Source organism: Ammospiza caudacuta, chromosome Z (assembly GCF_027887145.1).
Source record: "Ammospiza caudacuta isolate bAmmCau1 chromosome Z, bAmmCau1.pri, whole genome shotgun sequence".
NCBI lineage: Eukaryota > Metazoa > Chordata > Aves > Passeriformes > Passerellidae > Ammospiza > Ammospiza caudacuta.
In genome coordinates, this window is record NC_080632.1 from 49,678,559 (window position 1) to 49,703,680 (window position 25,122).

Here is a 25,122-nt window from a genome sequence, read left to right on the forward strand (position 1 = left end):
TACATATATATGTATACACAGGTTGTATAAATATATATATATATAAAATTTTCCCCAATAGGTATCAGTCCAACCATGCAATCCAAAAGGTGGCTCTGCATAGATGCCCAGCATATAGTTCACCACCTGAGCCAACCCTGAAGCAAGGTGTACTGTAGTCCTTCTGATAGGTTTTTTTCTGTTTAAAACCAAGCTACTGCAGCTTCAAGTATTTGCATTACATAGATTTTTTTATAAATTAGTTAATGTTATATTTTTCAATATTCAGACATATACTATAATATATATACAGTACAATAAATGCTCTCATTCTTTTTTTAATTTTTTTGTTAAATCCCTGAGAATGTATGTTGACAGTCGCTAAGTTTCCACATGCACAAGCATTGTGTGCCATGCTTCTGGATGAACAGCACTGCAAAGCCACGTGGTCAGCCTTTTAACTATTAGTATCTCATTTGTTGGTTTGTTTAAATATGCTGAAATGTAAGGATGAGTTACAAAGAAGTAAAGCTGAATCCATTCGAGGTACTTATCACAGGATGGAGGTGTTTTGTTTGGTTTTTAAAGCCATTGCAATATATGTTTGTTTTTGAGGCTGTGAACATATACAGAAAGAACAGGAGAGCAATGTGGGCTTTTGCCACTTGACAACATATACTCAGTGTAAACCAAACCTTTTTTAACCTCTCTCTGGCACAGAAAAAAGAAAAAAAAAATTAAACACACAAACTTTCACAACATGACAGTTCAGTTTGCAAACTCAATATAACTATACACATATAATACCGGTGTGGCTCTGTTTCTTTAAGTTAAAAAGGATACAAAGGCAGGCTCAAGTAAAAACAAACCACCCCTCCCCCCCAGTCCCCCATTCACGCATTTTCATCAACCAAACCGTTCACGAACCAGCATCATCAGTTTCTTTTTGCCTTTGTAGATTTGTTTTAGGTTGTCAATGAACTGTGTAAACTGGATGTGACCATCATGAGCCATTAGGAAGGTCTCTCGTGCCTTGCTGAGGAACTCTATAAACTCACTATAGTGTCGTGGGCTGATGTGAGTGAGACGTGAATGAGTTGTATTAATGTAGGCTCCGATCGTGGCATCCAAGAGTTGCCGTAAAGGGGCTTTGTCCAGTGACATGAGCTTACCAGAGTTCCTCCTTCCATGAAGTCCCACCATGCCAGGAGTGGTCAAAGTACACCTACGCAAAATGTCTGACAGTACTGTTGCACACTTGACACTTTTGACTACCAGAGGTATTATAGCTGCTAGCTCATTTTTCCCAAGGGAGTGGCTGAGCGCACATGCCCACAGAACGTCATTAATGGCAGGGTGTGTGTCCTGATTGTAACTCAGGTTGAGATGTGTCATGGCCAAGGTGGCCAGCTTGTAGGCCCGCATGGGGTAACCACGGTGCTCCATGTATCGTGCTATGGTAAAAAGCTGCGAGTAGCTCATGCCAGCTGTAGCAGCATCTAGAACGATTTGGTAAGCGGTCTCAAAAGCTATGTGATCCTTTTCACATAGGGTCAGTGCAGAAAGGGCACAATTTTGAGGATCCTTCATGGCACACTGTAGAGCAAGCGTCCTAGCACTGCCAGCCAGCTTCTCCTGCTGATGGCAGTCCAGATGCAGACGGACAATGGTGCTGTTGGACATCACTGTCGTAGCAACAATACTAGTGGCTTCTGTTGGAGTGAAAAGTGTAAACCAATTTTGCATGATACTATCCAGTGCGTAAACACCTGGGGGAGAGAAAGAAAGGATTAGTCACAACTGATAAAACCCAGCAGATAGAGATGTTCAGCAGATTATACTTCCCACAAAGTCTAAGAGGTTACCAGTACAACCCAGCAAGAAAGGCTCATAGACAGCATGGCTAGAAAAGAACATTAAATCTAAGACTACTGTACAAACTCTGTAGCAATCACATAAACCCAGAAAACAACAAAAATAGCCTGCAAGATAAGTTTTAATCTCCTGTTGTGACAGCTGAGCTGTTTTACTTAAGACAATTTGGGTAAAACATTCTGGCTCATTTAGTCTCATCATCTCACTCAAAAGCAGCCCTCACCTTGCACACCACGGCAATTGCAACCTCTTTTCTCACTGTAAATCTCAAGGCACAGCACATGTGAAAAGTAGGCAGAAAGGCTTTCTTAAGGGAACACCAAGGCATAACTTAGCAGAACTTATTAAGCACACCTTAAAGTAATCAAATTTGCAAATACATGATCATCAAGATCCTTATTAGAGGAATACACTGAGCAATATGAACTACTGCATATTATATTTCTCAGTGCCACTGTATTCCCAGTGTGTTTCGCAGGCAGAGGAAACACTGACTGATGGGTTCCGTAAGTTAAACCTAGAATTAACTGGAGTGCCTTATTGCTAGAGGCAGTTTACACACACTTGTGAGCCCACCTAAACCACAAAGTTCTTTATTTTCTCTGCAGGACTCTAATGCTTTCCATGCACCCCACCACTCATTTGCAGCAAACCAGCATAGCCAGAGAATACAGTATCTTCAATTAAATAAACAGATTCCTAGCATTACCATATTGATTCTTTACTGTGTTGATTAAGTCTAAAGAGTACTTTGGACAACATTTTAGGTTCTTTACAGGACACTTCTATTAGAATACGTAAACCAATTTGAAGAAATTTTAAATCCAGTATTTTATTTGCTGAGATGCAGCTGCACAAAATAACACTCAGGCACTAATATCTGTAAGATAACCTCAGCAAAAATTACCTTAGCAAAGATATAAAAGCAATAAAACAAGAGCATTGCATGAAATTCTGCAGACACAACCACTTTCTGGTAGACAGCATACAAAGGTAAGCTCTATTTCCCCATGCTATTGACAACAATATATGGTCAGCTAAGCATAAAACAAAGAATGAATTAATCCAGAGAATAAGCAGCAGCAATCTTCCTAAGTTCTGAAACTCAAGAAGCATCTGTGCAATACAATCCAACTCAGATATATGAAGAAGGAAAAAATACAACAAAAAACATGCTCTCCAGAAATACCTTTACTGACAATTAAAATGGCTCCATTATCATAAGTACTTAAATTGTTCGCATTAGCATTGCTGCTGATTTTTGATTGTTTTTTTAACAGCTATACAGGTTTTAATGCAGTCATGGTAAACCCTAACACAGAAGATTTATGAGATGCCTCATGAAGACAGGCAGGAAATCTATAGCAAAGCCCAAAATGATCCAAACATGCTACTTGAGAGAGCACTGATTTCCCACTTCTGTATTGAGTATTTTGGGTATGCTTCCCATAGGTTATGCACACCTCCAGCTTATGGGGGAAAGCAGTCATACTGCATTACTCAACTATTGTCTCACTTGCTTTGTGCCTAAAAACACCCACTAATCACTGCCATAATGTGCTCTCACCAAAGCAATTTTAGAGATGAACATGAAGTGGGAGGCATTTGCAGAAACTGGGTGTTGACAAGGAAGATCAAGCCCTGTAAGAGCAGCTGACAAGAGAAACATTTCAGAACATACCTACTTCTGTTGCACATGTTACCAACCACCTCACCATTTCCCGCCGTCGCCAATTCAGCGTTGACAGCGTCATCCTCATCACCTGTTAAAAGAACACAAACAAAATAAAATTTAAGTTGCAAACCAAGGCCATAGACAAACAGAAAGGGATTTTAAAGTATTCAAACACACTGGAGTTAAAAATGGCAGCCTCTTGCTCTCTCCATTTCCTCTTTTTCAGCTGATATGTCAGACAATTTGAAAAACACTGATTGGGTATTTTTGAACAGCATACAGAGAGTAATTCCAACTGCAGACCCTTCAAGGATAGAGGACGGAGACTGTTTTATCTGGAGGCAAGAAAAAACCCTATCCCATAAAAAAGCCTTCTCCCAAGCAACAAAAACCAACAATCAACTACCAATTATTGAAATTAAATTATGTAACATCTCCTCCCTCTATGCACAAGTATATCGGTAATCATCGTGTGATATTCCAGGGCATAAAATTGTGGTAAGTAGTCAGGTACTGGATACTGAACAAAGACAACCTAATTACAATTAAGTTGAGGAAGAAAGAAGGGGGAATCATCTATAGGCCACTAGAAACAATGCTGACACTGTTTCTTGCAGGAAAAGCCTTACTGTAAGAAACTACACAGCTGGAAATTGCTGGAAATTACACTGCTATGCATCTTCCTTCTGGAAAACAAATCTTTAAGATTCTTAAAACACCTTTGCTTAAGCTTGGAACAGAACAGTGGGCAAATTCTACAACAGTTCCAGTTTGTTGGGTTTGTGACATTACTTTCACTAGATCGCACTGAAGATACTCTGATGACACTGTCAACCACAAAAAGAGTATCCATGAATACCCAAAGTGTTCTGTTGCCATTAAAGATACTTGGTGAAAACTTGAGGTGACGCACAGGTCAATTGTAAGGATTTTTCTCTCTCTCACATAAACATTTAAGACAAATGAAACAAACAGATTTCCACAGTGACCATGGAAATATGAAAGCCTAACAAAGCATACAGAACCCTCAGCTTTTTAATTAAAGATTTTAGTACCTTTCTTCAGCATAAGAAGCAACTGGGAAAATATACTTTCCCCAGAAGTCTTTGGAGCATTATTTACTGAACCAAAGTAATAAATGGTTTTCTGATCCTTGCATGATGTTTTTAAGAATTCCCTGAGGAGGGATGGAGATATTTGTTTTTGTTGAAATGAACTGTGTAAACTCTAACATTCAAAAGTGTCAGGTAATATTCACTACTTGTGTGGCTCCTTTTCGCTTGCAAAGTCTCTCCTCAGAGCCTGAAAACTGATCTGCAGTACTTGTACACCTCAAGCACACTCAGAGGCTTCTGACTATACCACAGCTTGTGGAGTACAGGATGTTGATGGAAGTGAGAAGGCTGGTGCCAACATGTTCTGCCTTAGCAACCAGTCATTATGGTTGACCTTGGCTTTCAACAAGCATGTATCAATTCTCATTTTTTAGAGGAAAGGAAGAAAAAGAAAAGGGAAAAACCCCTGAAGACCATGCAGAAAATACAGTGCATTTCCAGCAAGCAGAGTAATTTTACTTTCTACCCAGTCCTACATAAAATCCTGAATCCACCACACTGGTCCTCCCTCAGCCATGAACAGAAGAGTGCAGCCAACAAATACCAGCTCTACCTTCCACTTGGAATGGCACAAAGGGACTGTGCAGATTCTTGGTCTGTGTTTACTAGTACACTAAGCCTTGTAGTAGAAAATAAAACTTAAAACCAAGTCCAGACAGAGCCCAAAGACAATATCCTTTCCTGTGCTTAAAAGTTACATGCACCAACACTGCATCAAATTTCTTTCTTCTATTATAATAACAACAAATGAGGGAAATACCTGAAGACCCAGCTCCAGAGAAACTTTCAGAAGAGTTATGTCTGGCAAGCTGTCCATGAGTGTGGCTATTTTAAATGCATCCTGGGCAAGCTTGAAGATGTGTGATGAGGAGTGGATATTTTTCTGGATGGATTCTAACACTGTTTCCAGTCTCCGAACATCACCTGCAAGGTGTAAACAGAATCATCAAAATGGAACAAGCTCTCAAAACACCCAGAGGTCCATTATATCTGAGCCTGACATTGCTATGCAATAGTATGATGTGTCAATTACACACACTCTGTTTTTAGAAACCTTCTATAATTAAATTGCATATGAATGAAAGATATAAGAGACCACAAACTGCTCTATCTGAAGGTGTTAGTGCAGCATGGGGCCAAAAGTCACTCTGATTTGTGAATTTTGGAACTGACTTGTCCACTTCTGTGTCTCACAGTCAAAGTCATGTATCAGGAGAATAAAAAGCTGTCTCATCGGCCTCATACCGAGTTCATCTAGCTACCCGATAACTAAATTAACTACTATGCTAGAAAGTTACATGACAGATTTAAGCCAGTTCAGTTTGTTGTGCCCATTTCAAACTATTGCCAGACTATGACCTGGACTCCTAAGCATGAGCATTATGATCTGTTTACCCATGCAATATTAAAAGCACACATTTAGTTGAGCACATAACTGACAGCAACGTACCTTTGGCTGCTGTTAGCATGGTTGATGCCAGCTCACACTGCTGGGATTCGATATGACTTAGGGTGAACCAGCGGGGATACCGGTTTGGAACAACAGATGCGATGTGGTGAGGGCGGGACAGGTCTCCTGAAGGAGCTGTGGATTCCAGTACCAGCAACCTGAAATAAGAAAGAAATCTTCTTTCATTAAACCACTATTACATTTGGCTGCTCATGAGCTAAACTAAAGCTGCAAGAATACTTGGTATTGTCAATGAAATATGTTTTTACAGTTTCAGAAAAAAAAATTGGAAAACCACTTCTCTTCTTGTGGAATCTCAAAAGTGCATTTGCCAAACTTTCCTATATCAATAGGCATTTTTAACCTACCAGTATTTTATAATGTACCCTAATCAGATGTTAGGGTCCCAAACAGCAATGACAGAGAGTCAGTTTCCTTTAATATGACTTTCAGACTCCATTTTCTCATTAAGTATTCATCAATCAACAACAGTCTTACCCAACAAGGAGCATTCATACTTAAAAATTTCAAATTAACGTGTTGTTGACTACTACAACCCAAATGACGGCCCACCGCAAAAATATAACCTTACTGTCCTTGCAAAACACTAAATACTGACAGTACATCAGCAACTCTATAAATCAGTACAAAAATAGGCTTTTTTTTAAAATACAGTTAAGCATAGTTTCAGCATATGAATGGTTAAATAAATAGCAATAAGGCCATGTCCAGAAGAAAAGCTTTTCCAGTGCTTAGCTTCTTGATGTCTCTTAGTATCTGAGGTCTGTTTCTACCAGCTTTCATATGCATGGGATTATTTAGAAGGAAGTGATCTGCGACGATCAAGGAAGTTGCATCTCTTTGTCCACAAAACTGCAACTACCGAACACTGAAAATCCAATGCATTGTGTTTTTTTCAGTGATAGACTATTTCTTGTAGAATAAGCCCATTTAAATGTAAGTTACAATTTCTTATAATTAAACAAATACCTAAGTTCTGTAAGTAGCTGTGGAGTATGTTGGGGTTTTTTTTGCATTAAGATGGATTTGACTTTCATCAGGTTTTTTTTTATATTCTTGAAGCGTATGATTTATTAGTAAAATAATAATACAGCATAATAATATACTTAAAATATTCACTGAGAAGGGTAATTTTGAATATATGGAAAGGCATCTAGCAGGCACTTAAAAGTACAACACACCACCCAAATAACTATCACACACATGTAAGTGCATGAAAATAGGAAAAAAACTCTTGTATCAAATCAAATCTATTCTCCAGCATCACAAAGACACCTCTTCATAAATATATTCTAAAGCTGATTTTTTCCAAGCATAGACTGAGGTTGTAGAGATGCATTATGAGATAGCTCCAGTGAACAGAAAAGATCCTAACTATTAAATTAAGAAAGGGATTAGTAGGTTATGAGTAAGAGTAAACAGCCAAAAAGCATGAAAGAAAGACTGTTTTGGAGAAACCTTTTGTCACTTTGCATTTAACTGCCAGCTTATGTGCTCTTCTGCTGTGAAAAAGATGTGCTGCTGTGAATTGGTGGCATTCACACAATTTTGGCAAGGTTAGGGAGCACCAGAAAACCACATGTAGATTTAGCATTCTTAACCTTTTTTTTTTCCTTTCAAATATCAATTATTTAGTTAGGTTTTAACAAAGCTACCTTGTGAATAAACATCACCATTGAAGTCTGGGTCCCAAAGCCTGGCTGAAATTCAGGCTCAACAAAGGATCAAACCAAACTAAACCAAACATTCAAGTGAGCAGTCAACTGCAGATCCATGTTTTCCAAGGCTATGCTCCATATGTTTCAGTCCTGAAGCAGAAAACTAAATAGAAATGACCATCAAGGACTGCACAACCCTGTCCTTGCAGACCTGAGGTGCATACATGAAAGGCTTTCTGGTCTCAGTTTCCTTTTATTTCATATTAAGAGTTCCATACACTAAAATAGGACTCAAAAAACTAAACAGCAACAGGTATTTCTGAATACAGGAAGGTTAAATACTCCTGAGCTGCCATGGGTAATTGACCCATGCAGACTGACACTGAACACCTATCTGAAGAGCAACTACCTGGGGTCTTGGGAAATTAATTTCTTTAATAAATGTGAGGAAATGCTTCACTTCTAAAAGCATGAGCAGCTGTACAGATTTCCATGCAACGCCTTTACTAACATGGGATTTCTGTCCTTGCCACAGCCACTTCCTTCCTCCCATGGAAGACAAGATGCTCAAGTTTTTATCTTCTGACCCATTCAACTTCTCAGTCATGAGATGCACATTCAGTCTTCATGTTTGCTTTATTCTTGTCTCCTCAAAGCAGTATTATATTACTTTTTCATTTGGTTTGTATTGGGAGTCCTTATTCACTGAACTAACATTCTGGTGTGAATGGAAAGAATAATCATCCTTCTTCAGGAGAATTTAAGAAGTGCAGAAGAATGCAGAGACATGGAATAGAAAGCATCTAAATCTGCCACCACCACCATTCAAGATAGCAGCCCACATTTCTGAAGAGTGCCAAATATCAAACTGCAAAAAGAAAGATTACTGTCTAGGGCTGAACCTTTATCTGTCTTATAAAGTGATGAAAAAATGGCTATGGAGGGAAAATAGCCCTGATTGCACTGATGTTTCCTGTGATTTCACCAGATGGAAACAAAACAACAATTCCTTCTTATACTGGTCTATTTAAGAAGTCATTTCTTTGGTTGAGATGACAGCTTGATAGCAAATGAGGGCTGGAGCTACCCAAGACTAACTGGAGATTTCATCATTTGGATCTTTCAGTGTCTTGTTAGTTTTTCCAGTTGAGAAAGGAAACTTCACAAAAAAGATTTTTTCAGTTATGACTGGTTTCTGGGCAAATCCTTGTTCAAATGAAACTGGATATTGACTCCATGTTCACTGAGGCAGTCAGGAATCTGCTGATGGATGAATACTTCAGCCTTGGAGGATCACTTCAATAGCTTAGTTTAAGGAGTAAAAATCCATACAAACTCTACCTCTTGAGACATACTTTAAGGTAGTAACTCAAAGTAAATACATGACAAGTATGTTTTACAAAATAATTAACTTTTTTCCTTAAAAAAAAACCAAAATCACACCAAACACAACCAAACCAACCAAAGGAACAACAAACAATGAAACAAAACAAAACCAACCAAAGACCGGCATGATATTTTGTAATATCTTCCTGTTCTGATATAATCAGTAATTCATGTACTTACCTTGAGATAAAAGAAGACTAGTAAACTTTAAGTGGCCCAGTGTAGCTTTCTGATCACACATTTTAATGTTATCAATAGTTCATCAGTAATGTACTTTTGTCTTCTCAATCTATTTCCTAAAATGCTAACTGTAACCAGCAAGTATGCATGGTCACTCTTCACATTTTTTAGACTCTTCCCATAACATCCATTACTAGACATTCTTGGAGGCAGAAAAACACCCAACAGGCTAAGCAGACCCTTGGATTAAACTGACAGCTATATTTTGCTCTTACGCAGGGCCTCCCATTTAGTCCTTTGAACACAATAATTATTTTCTCCCTGTTTAGCTTTTTAGAGAGAGTAGCTCCAGAATAAACACCTCCAAGCCATACAGACACAATCTGTTTGATGAAGCTGAACACTCTTCACGTGGATAGGACGTCCCTCAATCACTGTGCAATCATGCTTGGTGATAATGACCAGGAAAACTCAACATTTTTTCTTTTTTATAATCTAAGACTTGACTGCTTTTAGTGCTCAGTTGTGGCTATTCTTTGCCAACTATCAACCACTAGGTTCTTGACAGTGAGCAGACATTCAGATGGGACCACTTTCTTCCCTGAGCTCTATGTGGACAACAGTTTTATCTATGATCATTTAGGTCCCTGAAAACCCATTCAGAAGTTTTTTCTTAGATATCATTACCAATCTGACCAGTCCTGAGACAGCACACACCGAACACTGCCTGAGAAACATATTTTTCCTGATTACTGAAGACAAATGGGATGCACACCAGACATTTTGCTGTCATTGGATTTACTCTGTTTAGATCCCAGCATTCACCCAGAAGAGGTTAAGATGTTATGAAGCACTAAACAACACAAAGGCTCTCACTACACCACTCAAATCTATTGGTGAGAGTCAATTTATAAAGGTGAGTGAAACAAATTGTCCTGCTGAGCAGACTAAGCAGCAAACAATCCTGAGGCTTATGGTAAAATACCTCTTTCCTTATTTCATTACCAATATCATCATGCACACACAACTACATGGGTGGGAGAATCGATATGCTAAAGCGGCTTTATAACACAAAACCTTGTGCCCCAGATGTGGGATTCTAGAAGTATCTGAAACAGAAAATCCGGTTTTACAAGTATAAATAAACATTAATTGGACATTTACAAATTATTATAATATAGTTACTACAAGTACCATTTACTTTATGGATGACAGAACCAAAACAGTACCTCCTTGACTCCTTGAATGGAAGAATGTATATTTTAGGAAAAGAGACTAGGTCTTGTTTACCAAACCTTTTCCCCCTTTCCACATCTACTACTTGTGCTCTTTTTAGATAACTCATGAATACGTACCGCATGGCTCTCAGTGCAGTTTTGTATGCCAATTCAGCATCATGAGGTAGGAGAGAGGTGAAGAGATACTTGGCAAATGTGTGCATTGGAACACTCTCTCGATGGATGACTTCACCTAAGCCACTGTATGGTCCACCTGCAGGAAAGAGAAACAGAATGTCAGTCTTTACAAACTGCTAGACCCCAATTTCTGAACCTTTAAAAGCATTCAGTATATCTTCAGCTAGTAGTGCTATTAAAGACATCGCCTCACCTTCACAAAAGGTGAAATTACATTGGTATTTTCAGTGAAACAGATAACACATCATATATACACAATGTGTTACAGTTATATTAAATACCACGTATTATTTAGGAAAACAAGACACACTTCAAATTGTATGATACTAAGCACACTGCCAGTGCTTATACAAATGACAGAATTATTACAGTACTTCATGGGACTCACTCAGTAAGCCTGGTATGCAAAAGTAGAAAGTCATAATCCTAGCTCTGCCTCCACAGTTATATTATGCACATCAATACCCATGCATCCTGTCAATGTGCTACTGCTTCATCACAAATTCACCAGGAAAAAAGAATGATAACCATAGAAAAATGTGTATCTTTAATTGAAATTACATGACTAATCACCACAGCAGCACCTGATCCCTCAAACATCTGACCTGACACTGGCATTTAAATAACCCTTTGGTCTGAATGCAGTCATGACTCAAGTCCCAGGTCCCACCCTTGGGTCACAATAACCCCAGGCAGCTCCACAGGCTGGGAACAGAGTAACTGGAAAGCTGCTCAGGGTGCTAGTGACATGAACCAAGGTGGCCAAGAAGGCCAATGGCATCCTGGCCTGGATCAGCAATGCTGTGGCCAGCAGGGCCAGGGCAGGGATTGTCCCCCTGTGCTGGGCCCTGCTGAGGCCACACCTCCAGTGCTGTGTCCAGGGCTGGGCCCTCACTGCAGGAAAGGCCCTGAGGGGCTGGAGAGAGTCCAGAGAAGGGCAATGGAGCTGGGGCAGGGTCTGGGGCACAAGTGCTGTGAAGCAACTGCAGGAGCTGGGGGTATTACTCCTGGAAAAAAGGAGGCTCAGGAGAGACCTTATGATTCTCTAGCCCTGCCTGAAAAGCCCCAGACAAGCAGAGACACAATAAAAGGAAATGGCTTCAGATTGTGCCAGGCAAGGTTTATACTGGATATCAGGAAAAACTTCTTAACTGAAAGGATGGTCAGGCACTGGAATAGGCTGCCCAAGGCAGTGGCGGAACTACCATTACGAAAAGTGTTCAAATTAAGTGTGAATTTATCACTTAGGAACAGGGTTTAGTAGTGAAGATAGTGGTGGCTGGCTTAATGGCTGGACTCAACAATACTATCAGACTTTTCCAACCTGAACAATTCTACAATGATGAACACAAGGTCAGATTATGCACCAAAGCTGGCTGTTAGTCCAGTATACCCACATGATTTAAAAAAATTCTATTTTATTTATGTGAAAATTACCCCTATTATTGGGGCAATGGATTTTTCTCTCTCAGTAAGGTGTAGATTTTAATTTGATAACAGCAGCATCATGATAGACAACAACAAAATTAAAAGATTAAAAGCAACTATTTACTTGCTGAGTTTCAAATGTTCACAGTGTATTTGAATCCTATTTCTACATTTTTTCTGCACACTTAAGACTGTTATTCCTGTTAAGAGGAAAACTATGTTTTTCTTTCTATTCTGACTTCAGTGACAAGAGGTTCAGGCTGTAAATGCAGCGAGATACAGAATAAGCATCTTGTATTAAACATTACAGGACAATTATTGCACAGATAGCACTCAGCAGTTCCAGAACCTACTACTACTTCTACTAAGCCTCCAACTCATCACACTTGAAAGGATGGATGGATGGATGGATGGATGGATGGATGGATGGATGGATGGAGCTGTGTGGGTGCACTTTTGTTTCAGCAATGTTTTTGACCACTGCCTTAGCACAACATACAAGGATAGAAATCACTAGACATGAAAAAATTCTGAGCTCTATAGATGGGCATTTCTAAAGAACAAGGCTGATTGCAAAGGAAATGTCAAAGAAGATTTAGTAAGTGACAGTGTGTCTCATAACCATTTGAAATGAAGTTGAAAGCTATTCAAATCTAGCTGGCATTGTTTGAATGAAAGAAGCAATTTCATGTATGTTTGCCAGTTGGTGGTCCAGTCAAAAACTCAGTCAGGACACAAAGAACACATGACAAAGCATTTATATGAAAATATGTTTTGCCATTAACTTAGCAGTCAAGCAAAAAATCAGAACAGTTCTTGCAAAACGGTCTTATGTTCTGCTTTCCCACACACTCAAATGGTAGCTACACACAGCACGCATTAATTTGCATTAACCGCATAGAAATCAGCTTAATATTGGATTAAGTTTTCTTTATTGTATCTACCGAATTTCAACTAAAAATTCACAATTGGTATGATCAGCACCTTAAATCACTGCACAGCTTTTCCTCCATGTAAACTGGCAGATCCTGCCTAATGTGGAACACACTGAAACTACTGCAGAAAAGCCAGATTTCTCATCACACACTGATGCAAGAGAACTGCTGCACATTGCTCACAATGGCAATTTTTTAGGCAGTTTTATTCTTTACTACTCTACTATTCTTTACTACTCTAAGAAAACATTAAAAGAATTTCAGTGATCAAAGCAGTAAACTGAATTGTCGGAGAGTATGTCTTTTCCTGCCTTCTCCTCATAAAGCACCCTTACCAGTTAACAGATGTGGCAAACTGATTTTATAATGCAGAGGAATCCTGTATGCTAATAGCTAGATCAAGACAGTAGCTTTTCTTGTCCAAAGGCCACAAAGCAGCAGTACAGACACAACATTATGGAAACCTTCACTGTGCTGCAGCTTCTCTGCAGCTTCAAATCTAGGCAAAAACAGTCACTTAAAGCTGGGAACCCTAAGCAACATACTGTACCTCTTCCATAAAAGACAACATTTAAAAAGACTAATGTGTCACAAAAACAGAGTAAAACCTGACTGTTGTGCAGCCATCTCTCAACTCACCTAGGGCAGTACCACACTCCCCTTCATGCCATGTGCATGCACTCAAAATCTGGGTGTCTCACCGAGACTTCATAAACCTGGATTATGCCTTTGGCCAATGTTTTCCCCAGAAGTTTTTTCTTCCATTCACAAAAACCAGAAAGACAATCTTGGAACCCATGACATCACTCTCTGAACACGATGCTTAAGTGCTACATGTTAAGCCTTTTTCAAAGTTAAGACAAAAGTACGCACTTCCATGAACAGATGTTATTTCAACACTGCCTAATTGCAAAACACAAATGGCATGTCATGGTCATAACTTAGGCACAAGACCAGAGCTGAAGCCACAACATTAGCTGAAGCCAAATACTTTAATTTCCACCTATGACATAAACTTCAAAGGCAAGTAATCTTCTTTATTTTCACAAATAAAATGTTGCATTTCTGCCTCATGAATTTTCTGAGCTCTTCACTTTGGCACAGTGGTCAAAACTTTAATACATTATAAAGCTGCCAGTATAGTTCCTTTTGCAGAATACAAGAAATACTTAGAATTTTGGTATCTGGGAACTGTTGATAACTGATGACTGTGTTATATAATAGTTAGCCTGGAGTATATAATCAGGTTATTGAGATTATGACATGCAACAAATGTAAAGAACAAAGTGCATTCAAAATTAAAAGAAAAAGTTTATAGGTCAGTATACGCCTTATCTCTGCAGTCACATGATATCTAAAGTACGACAATTCTCGTAAGAGACTTGATAAAAACTTTCATGGAGTTCTAAGCAAAAAAACCATCTGAAGCATGTAAGGCACCTTCTGAAGGAACGCTAGTTCTGTGTACTTATGTAAGTGCAGGCAGTTTAGAGAAGCAGTTAGCATCTATATTCAGCTACCTTCTAATAGGAAGACTGCTTGTTTTCGAAAAATCTTCACCAGAGTATCATCCAATTCAATTTCTTGTAGCTTAGAAATAAGCTGCTCCTCATTTCGACAAACCTTCTCTTGTGCATACAAGCCATCTGGCATTATTCGCTGCTGTCCCAGCCCTATCAATGCTACTTCCACAGCCAGTGTTAAGTAAGATTCCCCTTCTTCTAGGAACTTGTGTGCAGGCAGGTGCTGGTACTCCAGAGATTTGCATTGCCCCAGGTTCTCTGTAAGAGGTGACACAAAAAGAAAAACACATCAGTAAACCATTTTAACCCATAAAATAAAATTTAAACCCATAAAATGTGCCTACAATGCCACATTCACAAAGGCTTTCACTGTTAGTATTACTATTTCAGAATTATTTAAATTATTAGCTAATCTCAAAATACAGCACTCCAATCTAAAATAGGTCATCTAATTCCACATAGCAGAAATACACAAAAATAATTTGGTTTTAAATAATCCACTCAAGTGAAAATAAAGGTTTTCAATTTTAAAAAAGGCAGCTCCTCCCGCTTTGTGTTAATGAGGCCAAAACTGCAAGATCCATTCCAATTTCTTTCCCTACCAATTTCTGTATTTCCTTGAAGCCCTGATGTGCAAGAGGAAGGGAGTAAGTGCTTTTACACCTATGTAGATATCAGTTGAAGGTATTAGAATTGTGCAAACACAATAGGCCCAGGACCTCCTCGCCTTTATTATATGCTCTGTTTGCTAGCACTCTTTTCAGGCTTTTAATTTGTTACACTTGTGCTTATGATAAAAATGCATATTGTTAACATTAGAAGTCCTACTTTTAGTAACAATTACAAGCAAATCCCACACAGGCCAAGCCATAAACTGTTTTAAAGAGTGCTATCAATTCATCTGGCACTTCACAGACACAACATATGACAAAATGCTATTTCAGCTTGTAGCATTTTACAGTCTAATTTGGGAACAAAAAGTTGTAGTTGTCAGATGTAAGGAGATGGGCAACTGCAACAAATAGAAAGGCTGAATGCACTTGGAAGATTGCACGTGTGTGTACAAAAGGAAGTTACTTTTCAGCACACAATATTTTTATTTCATGGGGTTGTTTTGGTTTTTTAGTAACAGCAGAGAATCTGATTTCCAAATTTTTAACTGAAAGTTTTTCCAGAACTAGTGGGTAAGAGAGTAGAAATTTACTGAAGAAAATCTAATTGAATAAAAGGAGTTCTGAGGCAAAGCCCCAAGAAGATTGTGGATGTGTACATAAAAGAGCTTCAGGTAAAGTAATGAATCCAGTTTCTGTCCACACTACTGTTAAGAAGCTACCCCAAAGGTGGAAAGAGACTGAAAATAAGGAATTAATCAGTTAAAATCCAGGGGAGCAATTACTGAAATTGAAACAGCTGTATATATCCTATCCCTATCCTGAATAATGTATTGATATAGCAACACTACTTTCCAACTCCTACCATTTATAGACTATATATGTTACCAATTTCAAGTGTTTCGTCATTGTTTTGTCATTGTTTTGGAATATTATGTACACTGTAGCTAAGAAATAACCAGGGCTATATTTAGGAGTGTTGCCAGCAGGTTGAGGTAGGTGATCTTGCCCATTTGCTCAGCACTAGTGAGCCCACATCTGGAGTGCTGTGTCCAGCTGTGGGCTCTCCAGCCCATGGGAATGCTGCAGGAGATCCAGTGTGGGAACACAAAGATGATTAATGGACTGCAGCATCTCTCATGTAATGAGAGTGAGAGAGCTGGGATTATTTAGCCTGGAAAAAAGAAGGCTCAGGAGGATCTTACCAAAATGTATAAATATCTGATGGGAGAATGTAAAGAAGACAGTGCCAGACTCTTCTCAGTGGTATCCTGTGACAGGACAAGAGGCAATGGGCACAAACTGAAATACAGGAAATTCCATCTGAGCATAAGAAAACACGTTTTAACTATGAGGGTGGTTGAACACTGCAGGAAGTTGCCCTGAAAGGTTGTATAGTCTTCATACTTGAAGTTATTCAAAACCCAATGGATACAGACCTGAGCAATGTGCTGCTCTAGGTGACCCTGCTACAAGCAGACCAAGCGGACTAGATGATCCCCAGAGGTGCCTTCCAAACTTAACAACTCTGTGATCCTGTGATTTCCTGCAATTTCTCAGAACAAGAACAGTGCAATGTATGTGGAGAAGACTGCTGCTATGAAGTCTTACGGGGTTTTATTTCAAACATGAAATATGTAATTTTCTTCAAGAATGAGTAACTGGTAACTTTTAAGTGCTTTTTAGTTTAAACATTTTCTCCCCCTTGCGTTTTCCTAAGGTATGCAAATGTGAGTTCCTATCCTATAGAAACAGTGATTTTGAAACTGATTCAAAAAGGCAAGATAGAAAAATACCTCCAGTAGACGAAGAAATGTACCAGACTGCTGCATTTGCTTGGTCTTACCCGTGAAATCGGAGAATCCATGGAAGCTGTCATCATCCACCCTGCAGGCTTCCATCAGGCTACCAAAAAGGGTGCCAATGGGGTCCAAAGGGTGTCCCACCCAGCCTTCAAGATTTGTTATTGAGGTTACTCCCCTGTGGAGAAGATCTGTGGCAAAAACACACAGAGACGAGGGAGGCAGGGAAAAAGAGCTCATGTAAGTCCATCAAAACAATTACACAAGTGAAACTGCTTAAAATGCTCTCAGTACAGAATTTAAAGCATTTCCAGTAGCTTCTGCATAGAAAGAGAAAATAGTATCTTTCAGGGTGAATTCACTGCCCTTAGTGAATATGTAAATGAGGAATAAGAAAAGAGAAAGAATGGAAGCCAAATTTTTTGAGCACTAGCAAAGTGTATTATAGGTCAAAAATTTCGATGGCAATGTCTTTTGAAATCTCTTCCTTGATACTACAAGAACTCTTCTGAAAATGTCTGCTTGAAGAATTACAAGGACTTTTTTGGTAAAATATTTACAATTTGCTCACTCAAAAAGACACAGTACCCTTTTTACATTTTTAAGTTAATCTGATGAAACTAAAATAAATGAAAATAAATTATGAGCTTATACAGCACCTCTCTCTCTGCAGGATAAACTCAGGATGACAGTTACTCAAAAAAAAAACCCAAAAAAATGTTTAAATGAGATATACAAGAAATAATTGTCTTTTCATAGGATCAAGTGCATTTTCGGTCATTTTAAGATTTTAGTCCACAAATACCTTCATCGGTATTTTTCTGTAGCCCATTCCCAAGTTCTTACTTGGTTAGAGCACAGAAAAAACATAAAGTGCAATGAATTGGAGGAAGTGTGATTGTGGTAACGGGTATTAGCTATTCCCCAAATTCATGTCATATGGCAACAACTTCCCTTTGACACTCCCAGCTTTCTTCCTCCCAGACATACAGACACAAGTAAACAATGAGAGATCAGATGCATTATTGACTACTCTCTAAAAACTGTATACAAGCCATTATGGCTGCTCTGCTCCTCTGCCTGTCACACATTAACTTGTACCTCCCTTCACTCTCTATTGTTCACAAAGCATCATATATCTGAGTAACCATGCACATTAAATTTTTAAGTCCTGCTTTCTGCTATTTAAATGTGTGGGGGCTACAAAATGAAACATAGACAGACTGTCAGGATGGTAAAGGCTTTTTTCAAGAATCCATTGGTATGTAATATGAAAAACTCATGTAAATCATTCCATTACCTAACAAATAATAAAGACAATAGGCAGAAGTAAGGAATATTACCAAGAAGGATTCATCAGTGTGACTTCTTACTGATTCACTTTGTTCTGTTTATTCTGCTGTGCCTACTTATGAGCTTCTCTTGTGTCATGCCAACCAAAGGCTTCAATCGTCTTGTCAGAGACATTTAACTTAAAATCACACAAGGGGTTCCATGGACATCAGATCAGCCACATAAAAGCCAAGCAGAACCATGGAGTGTTTGCTGAACAAAAGGCCTAAAGCTGGGCTGTAGCTGCAGTTTGCTTCTGGTTATAGAGACAAGCACACTTTATGGTATTAAAAGCGTCTTTAAAAAATTCCCCATGAAATTAAAAAATAAAAAAAGCAGCGAGTGATAACACAGAAACCGCAAACTACTTTGTTTCAAGGCAGGATGGATCACATTTCATGCACTTTGTTAAAATGATAATAGAATATTAGGTGATAGCTACAGAAACAGGAAAGGAATTTAACAGGGGTACTGAATGTCTACATGCTGCAACTGGGAATGAAAAGGAGCACTATTACAACCAGCACACTTGCAACAGATTTCTCACACCTGCCAGTGGTATGAACACACACACACTGAAACAGACACCTCCCTTCTTTACAAAAAAAAAATTTTAAAAAACCACTTACTCCTTTTTTCTGTGTGAAAAAAATACAGAGGCACATAGGAACTGCAGCTAAATTTTTTATCAGCTAGGTGCATATATATTATCTTCTAAATGCTCATTTCTGGGAAAACATCTGAACACATACTTAAAAAATTTACACATATAATTTCACACTGGTATTTCTGACTACAATGCATGAGGATACACACAGTTTAGAATAACAGAGAACACCTAAAATAAAATTTGAATGAAAGGATTAGTGTAGCAGCTGAGAAAGTAATTCCAGTTTTTCTACATACACTCTTCTACCACAAAGCCACCCTCTTCATCCACTGCCTCTTCCAACTACAAAGGTTCAGAGCAGAATTATTTTGGGTTGCAAGGATCACGTGCCACAGAAACTGTATGTGAAGGAGAACACCCTTTCAAAAAAACCAATGGTAGTGCTCAGTGAAATACCACAAAACATTTTATAAAAAACAGCATTAGAAAAAAAAAAGACCAGACAAACAAACAAAAAAAAAAAAAACCCAGCCAATCAAACAGCCAATAAAAAAGGCCCACACAAAACCTCAATCCCCTCTCTACAGAGAAACTAAAATTTTAAGCATTATAAGCGATTCTCTTGGAACACACTGCCAGATTTGATGAATTTTTGTAGTTCAGACTTTGCCTCATTGTACCCTCTAGACTTACCCTTCATAATACAATGCTCAGCAAAATTATAGATCAGAGAAAAAAAAATTAAACAGCTGACATGCCAAATGCAAAGTGACCCTGTAAACTCGGTGACTATTTTAATTGTGTAACCAAAACCTCTGACTGGAATAAAGGCCCTGTCATGGCATATATATTGGAAAAGGCTGATAAGAGCCCTGCACAGCTCATAATAAAGTTTACAGAAAACCTCTGACATCCAGAATGTGACATTTACCACTATCCAGACTGAAGAGTTAAAAGCCATCTCTTTCACTGTAGTTTCAAAACCAGTTTCCTCATGTGAACTTCCTGGTGTTACTGTCAACTTGCACACCCTTTGCCCTCCTCTTCCTCACATTTACCTTTCTTCTGAGCCCGGAACATTTCCAGCTGTTTCTGCTGCTGCTTCCTTAGTGTATTAACAATAGCTATTGCTAGCCTCAGTGCTTCTCGTGGGTATCCATGAGATCGTAATGCATCAACCCTCGCGCAGGCTGTAGGAACATGTTCTAAAACAGAAAAAGTAACTGAATATTAGCAATGCCTCCATAAATGCAATGGCCTGTTTTGCTAGGTTACTCAAAAAGGCTTTTTTTGTCTCAATTTTTTTCTGTTTTGTTTTGTCTTTGAAACTATGCAAGAGAGACTTAAAGGACTACTTCTGAGCCAACATTTCAAGGGAGCCTCTGTTCTTTTTGCCAGGCTTTTCATCCATCTCCCCACCACCTCCCCCCTGAAAATAATGCCATAGAAAATTAACAAAGCACCAAGTCATGGAAACATCTTTCCGGTTTAGCCACTTACCATGCCAGAGGGGCCACCCCTGAGAGTCAAAGAGCAAGTTTTCAGTGTCGTCATGGTAACAGTAGTTGGTGTACAGGTCACTGCTGATAATGTGCTGTAAGTGGCTGTCCTGCCAGTGCAGATCGCACGCCTCAATGGCTCGAGTAAACACTGTCCGATGTGGCCTGTTCGATGAATCTGTCATTTTCACAGGTTTAGAAAGCTGCATCAGCTTTTACTCATTCATACATGAATCAGTCATTCAGTGTTCCTGTCTTCTGCCCATTCACCAACCCCCAGCCGATGGCAGTCTGCCTTGCCCTCTCTCCACCAAGCAGCCCGCAGATGACATTTCACATCCTATTATTACCCAAGAGCTCAGACAGCATGTGTGCCATTCATCTTGCATTCAGAGAGAGATTCAGAAACCAGCACAGCTGATGGCAGACAGGACTCTACACAGAGAACTGCTAGAGGTGAAGGACATTCAACAGCAAGTACAAACTAGAATGTATATGGCACTCGAGCATCCCCAGTGTCTCTCCTTAGATCCACAATCGCCAAAAGGAGGGATAAGTTCATCAAAGATTTGTAGTTTTTCTTTCTATGAAGTGACACTAACTTTGAGCACTTGTATAACTTTGTTGGTCATGAACATAAACAAATATTATTAATGAATGAGGTCCTGAAGCCATGGAGCTGACATAATCCTCACTGGACATTTTATTATGGCAAAATTTTTCTAGCAACACAGCACTGCATCCATCAATGCTCAGACGCCATGTCAGAGTTATCAGCAGCGTGTCTAGGTTGGTCTGAACATGATGAGCAAGCAAAATACCTAAAACGTCTTTTGCTGAAAGAACTTATCTTCCTGGCTAGCTCTGAAATTTAATAATGAACCAAGCTTTTTCCTTCACAGGTGATCTTCCAAGAAAAAGGAAAAACAATAAACCCGACGAAGTGCAGATCTGACACCTACTAAGAAATTTAATCGTAACTTTATTGCCATTGTATGCAGAATGTTTGAGGACTATGAGCAGTTTTCCCTGCAAAAACACCCTGCACTTTGCCTAGTTATTAGTAGTCATCTTTGTCTGAAGATGACCGTGCAAAGCTTCTGTCAGAGTGATAATCACACTTGAGATTAGAAAGCATGATACGGAGTACAAAGACACCTCCCCCAGATGGCAGCACTGCAGCTGCACCCTCCACACACACCTAGTAATGCAGACGGCACATACAGAGCACATCCTAAGACAGATGCTTCAGTTTCTCACGTACAAGTTTCATGTAGTTTAAAAAAGATCCCTCTTTAAACAGCTATCAAGGCTTTGTAACTGCAAACAAAATAAAAACCCCAATAGCAGAAGGAATACTAGAGTACAGTCAAGCAAAAAACACCAGGTTTTTACACAGCACACTTGAACGACATCCAATTTTCATGCAAAAATATTTAGAAGCATCAAATGAAGAGTTAGAAGACCTAACAAAACACAAATACCTGCTCTGAAAGTGTTACAGCCCCAGCATAACAAAAAACCACATATTTGTTCTTCTGCAAAGACAGCATTAGTACAACTGATTTTCGCTGGTCAGTCCTCAACAAGAAAGTTACTTGTACCAGGAAAAAGGGCTGAATTCTGCAAGGCTAGAGTGTACAAGATAGAAGTTACATGTTGCAGTCAGTGCATACATTTAGGCTCACCTTGGTTAGCATTTGCACCCTGAGGCAAAGCATTGGTTAAATTGGGCAGCTCGTTTCCATGGTTTCCATCTTCCCAGGGACAAACATCCACACTGTTCCATTTTTTCAGCTGTTTTAGCCAACTGGACTTCTGCTCCAACTTGCAGTGGGGATTTAAGACTATACACATCCACAGAGCACCTGATTTTAAAAAAAGTGCTAAATTATGTTTTCTATTAAAACATGCAGCAGCCAATGACTAATTGCAAACTTCTACAGCATAGACTTTTCCTCCACTCAAAGGTTACTCTGCTTGCTTCCCAGCTATGCTTAACACCGCACAGACTGAACTCCTGACAGAGGATCTTGGGCTGGCGCGGCCAATCTGAAGCAGCTGAAAGATGGTTCCAAGCTAGCCTTCTCAATTAAAAGGCATTAATTAGTAGGTCTTTTATATTAGAAATCCAGAATTCCCAGTGTATGGCTCATCAGACAGGAAGGAACATCAGTCAAAGGCAAAAAGATGTTACAGAAGTTACATTAACCAAGTTTTTCTTCTAATTCTTGTATCAGAAGTGAATGTTGTTTCATATTAATGAGAACTATCAGCATCCTTCAGCTTCACATTACACCAAAGACACATATTAGTAAGACAAGCATGTTGCAAACATATATTTTCACACTCAGAACCCATCAGAAGTACTCATGTAATTCATTCCCAAATGCATCTGGGTCTCAGATAACCAGTACAACACACTAGTTTTGTGCAGTGTGGTAGGACTAGACGTTTTTATACCAATTACTTCAGTAATTTGGTTACTCTAGAAAATTTGTTTTACATTTTCTGTTTAGGGAGTTCTAAGGGAAGGCTAATTTGTGCTGACATATCACATACCACCATTTCATAAACTGCTCCCTAAGACTGTATCTAGCACAGCAGGTATAAATGCATCTGGATGTCTAGAAGCAAACCTTTCAAATGGAAAGGTTTTGCTCTAAATCAGCTGTCCCTTCACCAGCTTGAACTTTGACAGAACCATGAACCATGAAGACATCTGAAAGTACTGTTTAGCAACACTTCATTTGCTCATCAAGGATGTGCCTTATACACTAAAAGAGATCACAAGAAAATGCTTAGACTATACAATGTTCATGATAGGCTGGAAAAAAAGCTAAAGAATAAAAATGCAGCTGGTCCTTCTAGGATAATAAATATCCTCCATTCTGGGATCCTTTTGCTAACTAAAAATGCAAAATCGATATCCAGGGCACAGGGCAGTGCATCACATTCATTCCTAAAGTAACTCAGGTAGGCCCCAGTACAGAAATCAATGGAAATAAAGCATGATTCTCTTAAGGTTAAGTCTCCTGCAATTCGACACTAACATATTAGGGGAAGCAATATAAAAAAAATATGAAAACCAAAACAAAATACAATATGTTACTATTCAAAACACCAGAGAGATACTAAATACTGCATTTTATTACTGCACAGTGGATTAGAGTAGAGCAAGTGTTCTGGGTTCAGGAAGTGCCTGAAACTTGCCATGGGTGTGAATAAGGCCAATACCACTTTTAAAAACTTACTTTTTTATTTTAACATATTATTTTCTTTAAACACACTTGCCAGCACACTTCACTCTCCAAAAGGAGTCAAATTACAACTGGTTCTTATTATTAAGCATCAATGATTCAGTACAGCCCAAGACAAAATGTATGCATTTCTTGCTATCTGTAAAACAAAACATAAGATGCAGCACAACGGAAAGCCTTGGAGAGAACAGTTGTGGGCTTGCTTATTTATTTTCAGAATCAAGTATGACTTGAAGGCATAACACTGTACCTCTCAGCATCTAACAAAAACAAAAAAACCCAAAAAACAAACAAAACAAAACAACAACAAAAAAAAAACCAAAAACAAAACAAGCCAACACAGCCCCCCCCAAAAAACGAAAAAAACCCCAAAATAAAAAAAAAAAAACCAAAAAAAAACCCACCAAAGAACAACCAAACAAAAACCAAAACAAACCAAAAAAACAACAAAGAATCCAAAACCCCCAAAAACCCACCAATGTAATACTTTGTAACCACAATCCCAGCGTAGTCAGACTGAAGCAAAAGCAATGTGGAATATCTTAAATCCACTCAGTAAGTACTTCAATCATCCATCAAGGCAGAACACACACTACTGTACTGCATCATACCCCTACAGAATAAGTGGCCTTTTTTTCCTCTACATCTAAGGAACACCCCTAGAGGCAAGACAACTGACCAGCCTCCTAAGGAAGCTGCACAACACATGTGGTACATCTGTAAGGAGAGGGCAAGATAACCCAAAGTATTAACATGCTTTAAAAATATCTGTAGTTTCATGTGGGAAACTATGTCAACTACGAATGTAGTTAGGCTTGTTAGTAGTCATCGTCTCTGAAACTCAGGCAATTTTCATGTAAAGAACGAGTGTACTTCCAATAAACTCCTCACAACCCACTTAAAATTTCAACAGAACCCACAACTGCACCCTGTTCCCTATGACTTCAGAGAAAGCTGCATGCAACATGTGAGATCTCAAACAGCTTAGATGGCTGTTGATTCCCTGCAGGAAGAGGACGATGAGACAAAACTCACAAGAAAAAAAGGGAACAGAAAGAGCTCCTGTAGTGCTACAAAGTGTACCACCTGGAAGAAGGATGCATAATGCCACTGATCCCAGACTCTTCAATCTATTTGGATTTCTAGGTCTTTTGGGTTACTTTGGGTTTTAGTGAGGTTTGTTTTGGTGTATTTTTTTTCCTTCTCTCCATCCCTGCTCCAGGTGTATGCATTTACCTCTATTCATATCTCTTCTTACTTCTGCTCCCTAAACACCTTCCCCCTCCCCTGACATGTGCTCCATTCTGGCTGTTTCAATTCACTGATTCCCGCCCTGCTCCCCACACTGAAGAATCTGAGGAAAATGTT

General features: G+C 38.9%; 1 protein-coding gene across 3 annotated transcripts in view; it reads right to left on the bottom strand.

Moving 5' to 3' along the window:
* Positions 1–885: 885 nt before the first annotated feature.
* Positions 886–25,122, bottom strand: part of ZSWIM6 (zinc finger SWIM-type containing 6) — a 106,084-nt gene continuing 81,847 nt past the window's right edge. Inside the window, exons 5-14 of one of the 3 annotated variants that reach the window (XM_058823844.1) lie at positions 22,183–22,362; positions 20,496–20,672; positions 20,054–20,200; positions 17,098–17,244; positions 14,638–14,898; positions 10,695–10,830; positions 6,095–6,252; positions 5,405–5,568; positions 3,536–3,617; positions 886–1,748 (exon numbers count right to left, since the gene is read on the bottom strand). In XM_058823844.1, the coding sequence (XP_058679827.1) occupies positions 886–1,748; positions 3,536–3,617; positions 5,405–5,568; positions 6,095–6,252; positions 10,695–10,830; positions 14,638–14,898; positions 17,098–17,244; positions 20,054–20,200; positions 20,496–20,672; positions 22,183–22,362 (2,315 nt within the window). Of the gene's footprint in view, positions 1,749–3,535; positions 3,618–5,404; positions 5,569–6,094; positions 6,253–10,694; positions 10,831–14,637; positions 14,899–17,047; positions 17,245–20,053; positions 20,201–20,495; positions 20,673–22,182; positions 22,363–25,122 lie in introns of all 3 variants that reach the window. The other 2 variants (XM_058823845.1, XM_058823846.1) reach the window with 2 other exon arrangements.